This window comes from Oxyura jamaicensis, chromosome 3 (genome assembly GCF_011077185.1).
Source record: "Oxyura jamaicensis isolate SHBP4307 breed ruddy duck chromosome 3, BPBGC_Ojam_1.0, whole genome shotgun sequence".
Classification (NCBI taxonomy): Eukaryota; Metazoa; Chordata; class Aves; order Anseriformes; family Anatidae; genus Oxyura; species Oxyura jamaicensis.
The window spans coordinates 33,546,757-33,563,418 of NC_048895.1; the positions used below are offsets into that span (position 1 = coordinate 33,546,757).

Consider the following 16,662-nt stretch of genomic DNA (forward strand, 5'->3'; position numbering starts at 1 on the left):
TGCATACAATGGGGCCTTTTTTTTTTTCTTGTAAGTCAGAAATACTGGTTCAATGGGACACTTCATGTGTCCTTTAACATCTTCTCCCCTACTACAGCAAGATTACTCAAGTTTGCTTGTTTACCTGCTGCAACTGGTTATTTGGATAATTGTTTCATTTTCCAATTTCCAGTAAAATAACTAGTTGCAAGGCTAGTAGCACAAAATGACAGATGTTGATCCATTAGTTATAAGCAAATATTGAGTATACCCACCACTACTAATTTGAAACCTGCGTACACTGCATTCCATCTGTGCTCTACAGATGATGTTCAATCTCTGCCTGACCTTGCTTACTTTATTTTCTGCCATGACCTCCTTTAACCAAAATGACAGCTGATCCCCAAGACACAAAGACAATTTCTTGCATTTCTTGAAGCTGTTTCACAAACATGTTGTGAGAACTCCAAGCAACAACATGTACAATTTTAAAGGAAAAATTCAAAGGATTGCATAAAAAAAAAAAAAAAACATCCTGAAGAAGAGAGGAATTTCTCTAAGCTTTAAAATTACCTACATACCTGCTCTTGTGCTAAGCTTATCGTGGAGATTTTTTTTCTTTCTATGGATCCTGTAGTGAAAGAAGTTCAGACTTTCTTAAACAAGCTACGTGTTAACTTGTATGCCTAAATCTTGAAATATTCTGCCCTGAAGACTGGAATAAACTCAGGCAGCCCCCTCCCCCCTCAGAATGCTATTAAAAGGCGATTAAAAAATACACCACATTCATGTAACAAAAAGATATTCTGAGTGAATACAGCTACATAGTAAGCTGCACACCCAATGTTTCACAGCCCTGAAGGCACCTGGGTAAGCCTACAGGGAGATGCTGAAGAGGAAAAAAAAAAAAAAAAAAAAAAAAAAAAAAGATACTTAGCCATCCTAACCCAAACAGATTAAAATAACATATAGCTGATTTTATTCTCTTTGTTACTGTCTGAATCCATGTGAGAAGCATTCAAAATGCCAGTTTATTTTGTCTCATTGACAAAATAACTGAACACTAACCATAAAGACTTCTACCTTTCAACACCGCAGGCCCTATTCCAAGATGAGAGGCAGTGCCCTTCAGCAATCCTTCGTTTTCATAGCCTCCAAAAATAAAGTGTTGAGGTTCCAAGCATAAGAGCTTTACCAGATCAGAACCTCAGCATGCTTTCTGAAAAATTCAATCATAGCAAGAAAAAGTTCGTCACCCCTATAAGAGTAGGAGGAAGCATTACATCATCAGCAACCGAAATGCCTTCTCACAGCCGAAAGGAAGGAACGGGAAATACCACAAACACTGGTATCGGCAGCCAAATGTAACTGGCACAGCCCTGAAACCTGCAGCATGGATGAGATGGCTGGCTGACAAACATAAACCTCTCTTTCTTCCATCTCCCTGAGGTATCGGGAAGATGATGCCTCTAATTTGTGAAGGCATACTGGAGAAGGAGAGTGTCTCTCAGCACCCTCAGCGTGGTGAGCTTTCTAATGACAACATAGCAGGACCACTGTCAATCATGTTATTTTGCTGTCAGCATTACTGTGTGTAGTTACAGCACCACATGAACCAACTCTGAATAGCAGATGTTCAGAAGTTTCATAAAGAGTACTGGAAGCTGGCCTATTAAGTATTTTATAATACACCTGAATTAAAAAAAAAAAAAAAAGAAAAAAAAAGAAAGCACAGGAGTAGGAACATTTTGCAACCACGTTACTTAAATTTGAGAACAACCCTCTTTTGGTAATGTAAATATTCAACTTGGGTAAATCAAGACAATCACAGATGCGCATTTTTCCCAAATCTTTGGCTGTATTGCAATGGTTGTTTCAATTTGTAATCTCCAACTAAACATTTCCTATCCATGGATTAACAATATATTTACTGACTTGTGTCTTTTAACAGTATTTATCCAACATAACAAAATAAACTGCAATTTGTTATACTTTTTTTTTTTTTACAAAACATTTTATAAATATTTTTACAAAATGTATACAAAGCAATTTCAAGTGAGACATACTTTACAAATGAAGGTATTTAAGCAAATAAAGTCCATACCACACTGACAATAAGTGACACATCCTCTTTAAGTGAAGTCAGTCTGTAAGGCCTCCCTAATCTAACAGATAAATTATACTAAAATCTTCAAAATGAACGTATTTTTCTTAATTGCCAGTTTAAATTTGTTTTAATATTAGGCAGTATTAAATAACATTGAAATCACAATGCTGATCCAGCAAAATAATGAAAACATGTTTAAAGTCATGCACATTCACAATACTTTGCTGGATTTGATTCCATATGATTAATTTATACTTTCTTCTTTCAAACACAACAAAAAATACAATTCTTTCATTTACTGCTTCACCACGTACCAGAATTCCTTTAGAACTGAATTCAAAGGAGTAAACAAGAGAACATGAACAATTCAACATTTATCTTGCTAGGACTGTTCACAGGGTTCCTCTCGCAAGCAGTTCAGAGAAATGTGTCTGACCAAATCAACAGTGATTACTTTTTTTGTAATTTGTCATTTTTTTATCTATTGTCCCCCATCCCCAAGTAAGATCCAATAGAAGACACATAGCCTGATACGTCAATTATGTATTTGCTGTACAGATGCTGTACCCATTTTGAGGTGGTACAAAACTCAAGTGAATCCATCAATGTGCAACTTTTTTTTTTCCTATAAAAGAAAAAATTATCTAGTTAACATACGGCTGTGTAACTTACTGTTTTCCTTCCCAGATAGCTTAGAATGGTTCAATTTCCAAAAATCATAAAACAAACACATCATGATACACAGCCATAAGCATATTATTAAATCTAAAAAGGCAATAGGTGAAGACTATATTGTCAGTTTTGCCAATAAGAAAACAACTAACTGCCTGAGAGTCTATTCTATGGGCACCTAACTAAAAATTTAAAACTGGCAATACTTATTACATGGAATATCTTCTACAACACTTGGGAATGTTGGGATTTTACAAACATGTACTTTAAAATTGGCACAATTTTTTTTTAATGGCAATTAGTAACATACAAAAAACATGTTTCCATTCACTTTGAAGGGAAAATGAATTTTAAACAAGTTCATCTTTCTCATGTTGCTTTCTAGATTTGGTTTCCTTTAGTGGTCAGACAGTGGACTGTAGCTCAATACTGTGATCTCCTGTCGCGAGGATCTAATTCTGCTTTCTTTTGCACTATTGAGATGCACTGAGTTAGATAGCAGAACTCTACCTTTTGTTTTCTTTCCTGGCAATCTAACTGACAACCACAGTTTGTCACAATGAGCCTCTAGATTATGAAAACTGTCATCAGTAAGTCTGGAGAATGGCTGGTAATTTCTCTAAGAAATGGTGGGGAAGGTCTGGGGGAGAATATAAGCATACCTTAGAAGTCACAAAAGCTATATCCTCCTGAGCAGACATATGTACTACATGCACGTGACTAACGTCAGCGTACTTATGTGCACAAAAGCACTCATGACCAAAGTAAACTCGGAAAAAGCAGCACGGGCAGCAAAAAGAAAGATGGCATAGATAAAAATAAATAAATAAAATAATAAGATTCTATCTTATCAACATGACAGTGAGCCAAATACAAACCACGCAATGGTTTCACTTGGCTCTACAATAGGAATTAATAATTACACACTTTTAGATATGTTTTAACAATGGGATTGCTGATCGACTTTGGTCTGTACATATCTTGATAATTATGACTGCTACAGTGGATGATTTTAACATTCTCTGACGGAAAAAAAAGAAAAAAAGAAAAAAAAATAAACACTGGCCTTTAAATTTCATCAGAGTAAGGCTAATGTCCTCTTAAAATATAAGCTACAAATATCATAACAGTTCTCAAATAAAAGTGCTTTTGACACTTGGTCTTTAAAAAAAACAGCAACAAAAAAAAGAAAAAACAACAAATAAAAAAAACAATTATACCACTTCAGAAAGACTCAAGGCTGACTACATCCAATTATAAAATGCAAAATCTCTTCCTCAAGAGTTAACATATATATGTATTATATATATAAATTCATGGCTCTATCATGGCCTCATCCTGTACACTTTGCCATTCATTGGCTTCCATTCTACCTTCCTTAGTCAAGCATTTATTACTTCATATCATGCCACTGTGACTAAGATCATATAATATCATCCCACAGACTAAACTTACCCACTACAAATATATCAAGTACTAGTTTCTGCTCAGAAAGCAATAGAAAAGCACTTTAAGTTTAAATTATGAAGCCTTGTAAACACACTGATGACATCCTTCCAACTTAAGAATCCTAGAACACAGGTTCCTTAACAAAGCAAATTATCACTTCTGAATAGAGGTACAGTGGGTTTCCAGAACAACTTAAAAATTCGATGATTAGTGGAAAAGAAGGGTAGGGGAGAATTGTTGCTTCCATCACTTTTTAAAAACATTTTCTTAATAAATATACCCTTTCAAATGACTGTGATTGTCAGTATATTACCATGTTACATAGGGCCTAACAACCTGCAACCTTGTTACGTTGCAGTACTGCACAATTATCAAAAGCACTATCATTAATAATACTTGAAATCGTAAGGCCCTAACAGACTGCATTCTAACAAGGATTAACTTTACTTGGATATCTCACTGTAACCACAATGAGTATTGCTCTCAAACACAGAACAGAATCTAGTTTAGAAAGGTTAACCTTAAATGTATGTCAGGCTGTACTTGTGGTGTCATTCACATTTGCTTCTGCTAAGAGAAACATAACTTGTCCATGGTACTGTAACTATTAACACTCTAAGATACTATTTACAGCTGCTTCTAAAATAGAGTCAGTTTCTACAACACCTTCGCTGTGGTCTGGAATAAACTTTTCCAGGCAGTTTTCCTGTGAAGCAATAGGTGAAAAATTAGGAAATTCTAAGTCAACAGAGCCACTACTCGATGCCTCGTTTTGTGGCGGTCTCCCAGCTTTTTTAAGTTCCAAGATGTTTTTAAATGTCGTTTCTAAACTCTTACTCAGCAGTAAGTCTTGCTGGGGTTCACCAGAGCCCTTCATGTTATCAGGATGTAAAACCTCATTCTTTGGAGGGCTCCTCAGAGTTTTGTCTTTGAGGGAATTATTACATGTTACCTTTGAGAAAGACTGAACTGTATTCCTTGATATTTTATTATGTGTTCCATGACTGCCTCTTGATACAGTTTTTGACAAGTCTTCAGAACTCGAGGAATTCTCAATGGACTTGTTAAGATCTTTACCAGCCATCTTTTCTTCAGAAAGGGCCTTGTACTGGCTCTCAGAAGAACAATTAGCTTTCTCAAACTTTAAAGCTTTAGTGAGGCTCTCCGACTTTTTAGTAGAAGCTGTTCCTTCTTGTGGTGTCAAAATGTTGTTAGGCACTAGAGGAAGTTTACTGTGATTTGTGGACTCTGCTGAGCTGGATTTTGGTCGGTCTCTGGCTTGGGTTTTGGTAGTCTGACTTCGAGAAGATAATGTTTTGCTAGACTGATGGTCACTTTTGCTGGTCTGTGCTTCATCAGCTGTTTTATCAAATTGTTTGGCAGAACAACAAAAATCGGCCTGATAACCATCTGAAAATTAAGTAGCAACATTTTACATTAACTACCTACATATCAAAAGAACACGTTCCATCTTTTTCTTAGTACTGAAATTCAAGCAACATCCACAGCCTAGAGATTCATGTCTTTAAAAAATGCTCAAGTGTTCTGCTGCACTAATACTTTAGGGCAGGAGATTATCACCAAATTAACCAGCATGCTATGCATGTAACGGGCACCGTAAAACCACATTAAAGGGACTTCCAAGCATTCTTAACATCCAAATGTGGTATCAGGAAGATGAGTATTTCGATCTAAACTGCCATATCATACTTCCTCTGGATATCTTTTAAAATAGGCTAGCAATCAGTGCCTCACTGGGGCCAGAGATATTTTTAAACAACCCACGCTTATGCTGCTTTTGTACAATTCAGAAGACAACCATCACTTACCAGGATCCACTAGTGCAAGACGCTTCTCTCGGGACAGAGATGCCCTTTCTTCCTGGTTAAACATCCTATCTATCATAACCATTTCTGCAGATGGGTTTATCCGCTGCAGGAAAAGGAAAAAACAACCATCTCTGAAGCAACTCATACGTCTGTATGAAATCAAAATGCTTATAGCTTAGTTACTACTCAAAGAAAAATAAAGACTTTCATTATGTATTTGTGGAGAGCATTCACAATTCCACGGCATCTTAACTATCTTGACTGTGACTACAGTCACAGGACTAATGAAACAAGGACTAATGAAACTCAACCATAAATTATTATTCACATTTTATGGCATATTTAATTTGTTAAAGATTTGAAAACAGATCGTTGCTATTCCTCTCATAAGAATTGTAACTTTTCACAACTGACTGTGCTTACTACTGGACACCACATTTTTTTTTACATCATGTGCAGCAACCTTCTCTTTCAGAGGGAAGAACAGCAAAAATCTTGCAATTGGGACCACCCTATCATCTTGTAACTGCACTTCTCTCCCAGCAGTACTAGTACTTTCAACTAGCTGGTGCTGAGTTGCATTTTGCTGACCACACTGTCAAGCCAGTAGCCCCATCCATCACAGGAGAAAAGTTCACTGGCTACTAAGTCACAACACAGGTAAACTAGTTCCAAACCTGAACACTCTTTCAAATAACTTAGTTCCAAAATGAGTGAATGAGGTACGCCATGCAACATACCAGATGCTAAAAGAACAGATTTTCACCTCCATCTCCCCCCTTTGCATCTGCAATTACTTACAAATATATGATGGTTGCTATCTTTTTAATAGGACTGCCGGATTCTAAAACCAGGGTAATGGCAACATTTTTATTAAGGATGTTTTACTATACATTCCTGTTCCTAAACGAGTCTGATTTAAATGTCTTTTATACCTAAATTCTGTACTTTTCCAGACTCAAAAACTAGCATGTTTGAAGCCTCAGTGAGATTCCCTGATCCTTGTAAAATACATTCTTAAAGCTTTTTCCCTTCACACCTGAGACTGTGAAAGCATTTAAATTGGAAACATTTATGATGAAAATGTCAGACTCCACCTAGCTTCTAAGGAAAACTAATGATTTCCTAAATTATAATAAAGTTGGCTCCAATTATAATACTTCTGGAGGCCTCTGAATGGAGCTTTACAACATTCTTTCAAGCATTACCTCTTGCAGAAACATGTATCACCTGACTACCACAGCCTAGTCAGAGCAAGAGCAAAGAGCTTTGTTGATGTGTATGCTAGCTTATACTTTGTTGATGTGTCTCCATGTCTATGAAATGTGTATATAACAGCACCCTTGCTTAGACAGTATGTAAAAATAGGGGTAAATAGTATAAAAAAAAACAATTTTAATGCTAGCTCTCACCTTCCTGTATTTTTTACAAACTGAATCACATCCTATAAACATTATTGTATCTGTGTTATATACCTTACCATTGCATCTTCTATAAGTAAACATCTGTATTTGTTCAGCATAGCTTGTGTCCTCTTCAGAAGCTGCGTAGCTACAGATTCAAATTCACTGTCCACTAGAAAGACAAGAGTATACTTTCAAATACTGTTCTTCAGTAACCAGAATGTTTAGTAAACTGCACAAACTTTGAAATGTTCCTTCCCTTATTGCTCTAAATTACATGAAGAATTCTCTCAGTACATTCATTACAACCTTATTGCCAATTTTAAAGGCAATTACCTTTTCTTAAGTCTTCGTCTGTTGGCAGCGATCCCTGGCACACGTGATATGAAAGGAGTCTCTGAACTGCATCATTTAATGATCTGAACTGACTTTTATCTGGCGTCACAGCATTCACCTGATCCTTCTGTAATTGTTGTAAAATGCTACAACGAAAATTAATGATATCAATAATTAGCACATACTCTAGCACATATAATTAGCACAAACAGAAGTTTATACACTATCAAAGATTAAAGAGATGAAAGTTAGAGAAAATATCTGCAATCAAATTAAAAAGAAGAGAATGACTTACAAAGCTCCTTTAGTTAACTGTTTAGCAGCAGGCCTTTTCTGTCCAACTAAATGACCATCCACCTAAGTACAAAATAAAAGACAAATTACAGTACATGCCCTCCTTTGTAAAGCCTAAGTTTCAACATTGATTTCTGCCAAAAAAGTATTTCACCAATAGTAAATGCAATCACCAAGCAAGTATGAGCACTTAACCATCTCATGTTTTCATAGGGCACTTTATCAATGAAATATAGAAGTCACTTCTACTACATCACAAATGTGAAGTTTGCAGGCAAATTCATCTGTGGTGCACACACGCTTCACTAGAAAAGAGGTCTGTTACCAAATTTAGCAGGTGAAAAGGTACAACTACAACTTTTGAAAATACGTATGTTCTCAAGAACTGTCTGCATTTCTCAGCTGTCATCATCTTGCCTGATTTGAATGGATCAGAGTATCTGTCAAGGAAGCAGGTTATGGTTCCATATATAAATTTTCTAAAGCCACAGTGGTTGGGAGGGAGGTGAAAGCAGTTCTAGAAATTGTTTCAGCATCAATGGTGCAGATATACCTATCAGACAGATCCCTGTAGTCATCTCCTTGCACATTTATGAAGCCACAAGGTTTTGCAGTGGAACACTGCCCTAAGATGTGAAGTTTTCTGAGGTGGTAGAGGCTCATGTTCCTATTGTATGACAGGCATTACTACAGTCTACTTATTCTTCTCAAGAAGCCAATCTGAAACAACCTTTATTTAATACTTTTTTTTTTTTTTTTTTGCAAAACACTTGTCAACTAGTCTAACAAAATCAGGCACAGAGAAAAAGTTACTTCTGATTTAAAAACAGATTGGGTGAAAGCTCTTTTGAACTACAACGTGATTAGAAGGAACCAAGGAGGACGTGGTGCAGAGCATCCTTCTTAACAAAGTAGGAGTGGTATGAAGCAGGCACATTGCAATGGTACTTGCTGGTCAAAAAGGCTCTAGTTTCAGAGCATAAGAAGTATTCACCACCACATGAGAAAGCACATCTGACCAATAATTACAAAACCAAGCTGAACTCATAATTGAGTTATGCATCTTCTGCTCTACCTACACATCAGTCAGTAAGACAAGGAAAAACATGCATGCCATACTACATCGAAAGACTTACGGCAAGGAACCAAAATTCTAAATCAAATCTTCCCTTGTTTTCTTCTGTGACTTTGCAGTTTAGCTCCGTCCACAACTAAGCCCAAACTTTCTAGCCCACTTCAGACCCTCACCTCTTGCCCTCAGCTACTCAAGTCCATGAATGTAACAACTGTGTCCTTCCTCGAGAAGTAGCTGTATTCCAGCTCTAAAAAAGGTGGTCTCCCCTTCCAGCCCCAAACCCTGGAAGAAGTGTTAAATTTTTCTACATAGTTGCCATATATAGCAAAACTTTTGGTGGAGGGAAAAAAAAAAGGCAAAAAACACTGGGGAGAAGACAATGCAGTAAAAAATCAAATAAAGGCCAGATGGAATTTTTCTGCTGCTTCTCACAAACCATCCCTTCCCTGCCAGCTACAGAATAGCAGGGTTTATAAGTAAGAATACCAGTAGTTCTAACTCATGTCCAGCTAAATGAAGAACTGCTATACCATACGACATCTTCAGGGCACCATAGAGTCAGACTCCACTTACTGAGTAAATCTCAAAACAGCATTCGTAATATCAATTGGCAAAATACTCAATTTTGTTGCATCAAGATAAAATTTAACAAGCTTGAGTGCCTTCCTGCATTGTAAAACAACCTGCAAGGACTACTAGATTATCAGTATGGAGTTGAAGCGTCTTTAACTTCACTGAAGTTTAAAGGGAAAGGGAAGCATATAAATGAAAGTATTTTCTACCTGTATACTCTGCTGAACTGAAGATGCTCCTATTCCTTTTTCTTGTGGCTGTGCTGTTCCTAGAGACTGCTGTATGACTTTTCCTCCAGAGTCCTGTCCTATAAAGAATGTGTTAAAAAGACTCTGTCATCCTAAAGTAAGAACAGAATAATTTCATGTACCTGTCCTGATAATTTTACTTGAGCTTTTAGGTGAAAGATGCCTTATATACTTAAAAACACTGGTGTAACTACCCTGCAGAGAAACCAGCACATAAAGATGTAAAAGGACTGATATTCTGTACTGCAAAGTACGAAAATCCTTAGATACCAGCACCTCCTACCACTGCAGTGGTAAGAAGAAATTCAAGTACCATAAATATAGTGGCCCAAAAATGTACTGAAAAAACATCACACAGTACATTTTATCAGAATTGTCTATACTACCCTTCCCTCATAACATAAATCTAAATATTGTAAAGCTCTTGCAAGTACTTGAACAGCATAAGTTCTTCTAACTTCACAAAAATTTTCTGAATTATAGCTGGGCAGACTTCCTCCAACTGTCTTACATAGGGATGCAAACAGCATCTTACCCCCCCACACACATTACAACCAACACAATCTTTTCCAAAAATATATTGTGCTGATTGGAGAGAATGCCTGGACAGCTTGCATATCAGTACAAAACAACAACAACAAAATAATAAAAAGCAAATAGATTACGGGACCTTATTCAAAAGGGTTACTAACACACGAAGACATAAAGGTTACTGCATCCTTCTGTTTGCTTTGAACGTTTTATAATCTGGCATCGCATTTGGCTTTTTTAATAGCATGGTGCTACTGAAAAAGCCTAGTATTTTGCCATAAACAAAAAAAATCTCTGTTCTAACTGGAAGTTACAGGCTTATTCAAAAATAAACCGAGTGATGGCAGCCTGCACATAACGTTGTAATCACTGTTTTTCTTTCCTCTGGACCTGAAGCAGCCGTCACAAGAGAAGCTACAGAAGTGTCAGAGAATTCAGTAGCTGATACCCGTATTTTCAAAGTGACCTACCTCTGCTTTTCCAAGTTGAAAAAAAAAAGTAGAAAAATAAAAGAAGGCACAGTCTGGGATTTTGCAGAGGAAAACAGAAATTGCTTCTAGTACAGACTCAACTTTTCACTCTACAAAATAAGCGCCATGACTGGGAAAAATAACAGCACACATCCAATACTAAAAAATCTTTTTGCAGTCTTCTAAAAACAAAATTCTGACAACCTGTAGGACTCTATCAGCACAAGCCATCAATGCAAGCCTGACACCGTGAAGAAGCACTTAATTCTGTTGCTGGAAAAAAAATGAGAAAATGATTTTAAAAAGACCTTAGTTGACCTGATAGTGTGTTGCTCAGAAGACTTGTTAGCTGAGGCTGTCTCAAATTATCCTGCGTCTTCGATGTAGAAACTGGTGATGTCTGGTTCATAGCTTTTTTCTGTGCCACATACATTAAAAACAAAAACAAAATCTACAGTCAGATCCACACATACGATCTACACATCCTTCTTCCACCTCAAACCTGTAATTGGTGAAGCCTCAGCCACCTCAACGTCTCAGCGTAAGCTTAAGAATCTTTTAAAGTTAATCAGAGAGGAATAGAAACTCCACAAACAGTACCAACATGCACCAGTTATACTCTAAAAGACCCATGATTTACCACGGTTCAAACTAAAAGTGACCCTCAGACACCTCAGCTTTTGAGTCCCAAAACTGCAAAAGATAACTAAACTGTCTCAACAAAATACAAGGAATCAGTGGAACAAACCCTGCAATGCTTAGAGACTAAGTAAAACACTGTTTATGATACCATATAACATTTAAAATGTAAGTACAAACTAAAAGGATTCTGGTAAACAGTCAAACCTGTTCTCTATAGTTAAAATCATTTTGCCATTTCTGGCTCTGAAGTTCTAGCAGAAAAATAAAATGATCACTTACAACAATAAGAAATACTGTGCTTCTGAAACTGCTGAAATTCACTGACCTCAACACATACCCTACCAATGTGAAGATAGAAGAATATGAAGGGAAAGTCATGCAGGCCTCTACTCACTTGTCTGCACAGAAAACTTTACAACTTGTGGTAGCAGTTTTGGCAAAGACAAAAAAAAACTGGTCCTACAACACGTTTGCCTTTATGTTCTAAGTAAAGCTGCTTTATATCCTTGCCTATTTTGGTTGACAAATGCATTAGATCTTTGGGAAAAAGAGAAAAAAAAAACATATTTGGTACAATCGCATTCTGAAACAATTATCAGTATTTTAGAATGAACAAGGAAAAAAAATGGGGAAAAAAAATGCCGGGGAGGGATAATAGCTTGTTGCTAATGACATGACATGTCATTGAGTTAAATATTGACAAGGTGAGAGTTATTTGTGAAAGCCGACAAATTTAAATAGAATATATTCTGCAACTGCATCAACTGGACAAAAAAGACCAGTTTTCATCCCAAAAGCACGTTCAGAATTTGTTTAGTATTTAACAGAACTCTTCTTCCCAAGAAAACTTCTGATCTCAAATTTGCACCAGCCAAACCTTGAAAACACATCCGTAATTTTTACTGAGGTCAAAAGACTTGTAGGTGCTAAGAGTGTACCCAAGACTTTAACATCTGTCTCTACGGCAAGATTTTCAGGAGAGCCCAGAGTTGTGTAACCTCACAGTGTCCATTCCTTTAAATGGGAAGAGAAATACATCAATGCTGAGCAGTTTAGAAATCCTCGCTACAAATCACCAATGAAAACTTCGGAATTAATGAAACCGATAGAGTCATTCGCTCAGTGAAAGACTTTAAAAAGTACTGGGTGAAACGATGCATACAGGTTACAGTGATTTTCAGCAGTTCCACAGTATTTGTAACAATAAAACCTACCAAAATTAATGCTTTCTGTATAACATTAACTCTTTGTTAACCAGATGTTAGCACAGTTTAGGAGCGTTTCTTTGGCTGCACCCCGAAGCAGCTTTCGTACCTGACTAAAGGCGAACTGTTGCTGCGTTACTCCAACCGAGGTGTGACTAAAGGTGCTGTTGGATTTGGAAGAGGACGCTGGAAGACGATGCGATGAGCTGACGGGAACTTGAGTTCTGTTCTGCGTGAGCTGATCTCCCGTGAAGTTTCCCCCTGACGCCACAGACTGAACCGATGGTCCCAGGCTAGGGTGTACCGAACCAGAAGAGCTTACAGCAGCGAATCGATTGGAAGCTGACATGTTTGAGACTGTAGACTGCCCAGGTGACATGGTAGTAAAACTCGATCTACCTTGAGAAACATTAGCTTGACTGGGTGACAAATGCAACACTGTTGGCGACGCCTGCTGCAGTGGCACCTGTCCACCAACGATTTGTGAAGTTCCGTGGTTCACTATCACTTGGTTTCCAGGAGCTGTGAAGGTCTGGCCAGAAACAAGCTGAACAGCTGTGTTCTGATTATTCAGCATCTGCCCGGAATACGACTGGTTGGCTCTCAGCATGTTTGTGGAGTTCCTGTTGAGCATTACATGCTCAGCAGACACTTGGCTAGGAACCAGCTGGGAAGGCTGAGTCTGAAGAAGCTGTCCATTTATGGCCTGGACGTGATGAACTGAATTGGAATTAACAGACAAACTGGTAGGTATGAGAAACTGGTTTTGAGGTGCATGAGGCTGTCCCATGGGGGAATGGATAACAATACTACCTCCAGCGTTGCTGACTGTCTGAGGTGTAACTGATTTTCTCGTGTTTTGTTGATTAACAATATTAACAGACATATGGGGACCAACTACTGAACTCTGAGGTGAGTTTGCGGAGGCAAATGGAATCCCTTGCTGTACATGATGCTGCTGTATTCCCAAGTTATTCACATTGTAAGCAGTTTGCTGACCCATCTGGATAGGCTTTGGTTGGATATTAATGGGTACTTTGTTAGAGTTTGGTGCCAAACCTCTCTGAATGATGATGTTATGGACAGGTACAGATGTCTGAAAATTTGTGCTGTTAAATGGGACTGTTACAGGTTGTGCTACTGGACTTGAATTTGAGTTACCAAACAGTGAGTTACCATTTGGAGTCTGTCTATGAACCAAGAGGCTACTGCTCATGTTTGCGGGTGTTTGCTGACCATTGCCTTTCAGTATTATCTGAGATCCATCAAGGTTATTAATGGTCATCATGGAAGGTTGATTACTAAACGAACCAATTAGCTGTATCTGCCCAGAACCACCAATCTGGTTGCTATTAGACAAATGCTGGCTGGGAACGCTAATCCCGACATGTTGCATAAAGCCATGTTGCACACCGACTGTATTGCTTGCAAAAGATGCTCCAACAGGTTGCTGTACCACTTGAGTAACTCCTATAGGTTGCAACGTCTGACCTGAGTAATTAGAAACATTAGAAGCCTGAGTAAAGGATGCTGATGAAGAAGGATGAAGCTGAGCTTGTGCAAACTGTTGGCTAGAACCTACACTGGCATCCAAATATGCCTCTTCTGCCAAAGTCTGTTCGGTGATATTGGCCTCCTGCAAGGACTTCTGAAGAATATCAAAAGGTTGATCCTCACTAAGATCAGGTAAGGGAGAAGATACAAGTTCATCTTCAAGAAACTGAAGGCTACTGGACAGCTGCAGTCCATCACTAGGCCCCTCTCCAAGTTGACTGCTTACACCTTTTACAGATGACTTAGGATCAGTGTTCTGAAACATAAAGCAACAATAAATAAATCATTTTCAGAAACTACCAGCTCTAAATTGTTTCCCCATTAAGCTTTTTCATGCAAACAAACTTTTGTTACAGAATTATCTTCTTTGCATAGCATGTTTATAAGGGGAGGTTCATCCCATAGAGCAGACCAGCACAAACGTGTGCGTCACCGACATCCCACTCGTGCCCTCATAACAGACTGCTGGGGACACTACTCTCCTTTCACTTCTCCAGCCTGCCAATTCCACCACTCTCAGCTCTGCAGCTGCACTGTTTCAAGAGGATGCAACACATGCGCTTGAAGAACCCTTTTCCATTCCTCAAGCTGAGCACTGTGTGGACAAAAGGATAAAAGAAAGGAGTGAAAAGACCTCCACTGTAACCCAACTTAGGGCTAGGTTTCAGTAGCAACAGGAGGAGCAGGGGAAGAGACAGGAGAAATGTGCTCTTTTGCAGACTTGGATCCATCTCCAAAATACTGCCATACTACAGTTGGACAGTGCAAATTAGTGTCCATTTCAAAAAAATAAGGAATGATGCTAATTCTTTGTTTAGAATAAATTTAGAAATAAAGGACTAAGAAAAACAGTGCTACAGACTTGGCAGTTTATGTTATTAAAAAGATTACAGAGAGCTATCAGCACTGAAACTACAGCAAATATTAAGTAGCACCTTGAATGAAAAATCCTTCAAATCTACACCAATAAATACTGTGAGAAGAAAATATTTTACTTTGGCGTACTGACAGATTTTCCTGAAACAAAACTATGCCTAGAATCTCTAAGCAACACAAATGTCAGGTTTCTAAAAGAGGGTAGGAATGACAAATTTAAATGGGATTAGAAAACTGCAATACTTCTAAGTTGGACTGAGTATGCCTTTCTAAATTCCAAAATCACATCTCAGCTATTCAAAAACCAACATGCAATTTCTTCTTCGGCCCAGATGCAAAATGTGGGTGTGAACATATCAGTCACATTCATATTCTGAGCCTTTACTACTTGAAGGCCATGGACATTTGTTTCCACCTCGTATAAACAGGTGAAGACACTGCAAGCTGTAATTATCACAGGCACTGATGTCCCCACCCTAACGATGGTTCTCCAAGCATACTTAATGTAGAATTTTACCCCAGTCTGCTTCTGAATCATCCTGTGTAGCTTATAAATCTTCGGTCATGTTTTACAATATTAAGAGATTGTTCTTAGAATATAGTATTTTAAAAATATAAAAATCAATTATATATATATATTAACAAAAGGAATTAAATTGGTACTTAAATGCCAGTGGTACTTAAATGTCTTGATGTCTGCACCTCACGAACACCTGAAATTACACATTAGGTCCTTGAATGTACCTAGCTACCATCAGGCAGAGCAAAAACGAATCACTAAATAGGGCTCTACTAGAATTTAAGACTCTCACGTTCCTGGGGATAAATCCTTACTGCATCTGTAATTTGTCTCCAATGAGAGCAACCAACGTGAAATCTTTCCAGACTGTGTAATTTAGAGGCTTCCAGTTAATGCTGTTCCAGTCAGTACCAACAATACAACTACTACTAAAAATAATTATAACGCCAGTAGTAATAATAAACAATAATATTATATGTAATCAAGATTAACAGCTTGAAATTCCCTCTCTGGAATGAAAAATCCTGAGGTTCACTGCCTGCTCCCCGGTCTGTTTAATGTTCAAAAACAAATTTACATGCATGAGCTGGAAACTAGTGTCTTCCAACTTAACATCCGAATCGCTGCTGCCCAGATTCATAAGAAAAGCCACACAGAACACCATACTAATTTCAATGAGAAATTAGCACCTCCGCAACTTCATGAATCTGCACCACCAAGAGGGTTACTCTCACTGGCTCTGTGAATGCTCTGCTCTCTGAAACTGTTCTGCTATACCACAGTAGAAAGGTGGAAGAAGTCACTGAACACAACCCAGGAAATAGGGCAATAGCTAGGGAACTCTCTCATGAGAGGTGTAACAGAGACTTTATGACAGCCCAAGGAAACAAACCTGGAAT

At 37.8% G+C, this 16,662-nt stretch overlaps 1 protein-coding gene across 4 annotated transcripts in view; it reads right to left on the bottom strand.

Moving 5' to 3' along the window:
- Positions 1–1,817: 1,817 nt before the first annotated feature.
- BICRAL (BRD4 interacting chromatin remodeling complex associated protein like) overlaps positions 1,818–16,662 on the bottom strand; it is a 35,418-nt gene continuing 20,573 nt past the window's right edge. For 3 of the 4 annotated variants that reach the window (XM_035320858.1, XM_035320859.1, XM_035320860.1), the window contains exons 5-12: positions 12,923–14,623; positions 11,285–11,384; positions 9,927–10,024; positions 8,071–8,132; positions 7,776–7,921; positions 7,517–7,611; positions 6,037–6,139; positions 1,818–5,617 (exon numbers count right to left, since the gene is read on the bottom strand). In XM_035320858.1, the coding sequence (XP_035176749.1) occupies positions 4,815–5,617; positions 6,037–6,139; positions 7,517–7,611; positions 7,776–7,921; positions 8,071–8,132; positions 9,927–10,024; positions 11,285–11,384; positions 12,923–14,623 (3,108 nt within the window). In that variant the 3' untranslated portion in view covers positions 1,818–4,814. The remainder of the gene's footprint in view (positions 5,618–6,036; positions 6,140–7,516; positions 7,612–7,775; positions 7,922–8,070; positions 8,133–9,926; positions 10,025–11,284; positions 11,385–12,922; positions 14,624–16,662) is intronic. The other variant, XM_035320861.1, reaches the window with a different exon arrangement.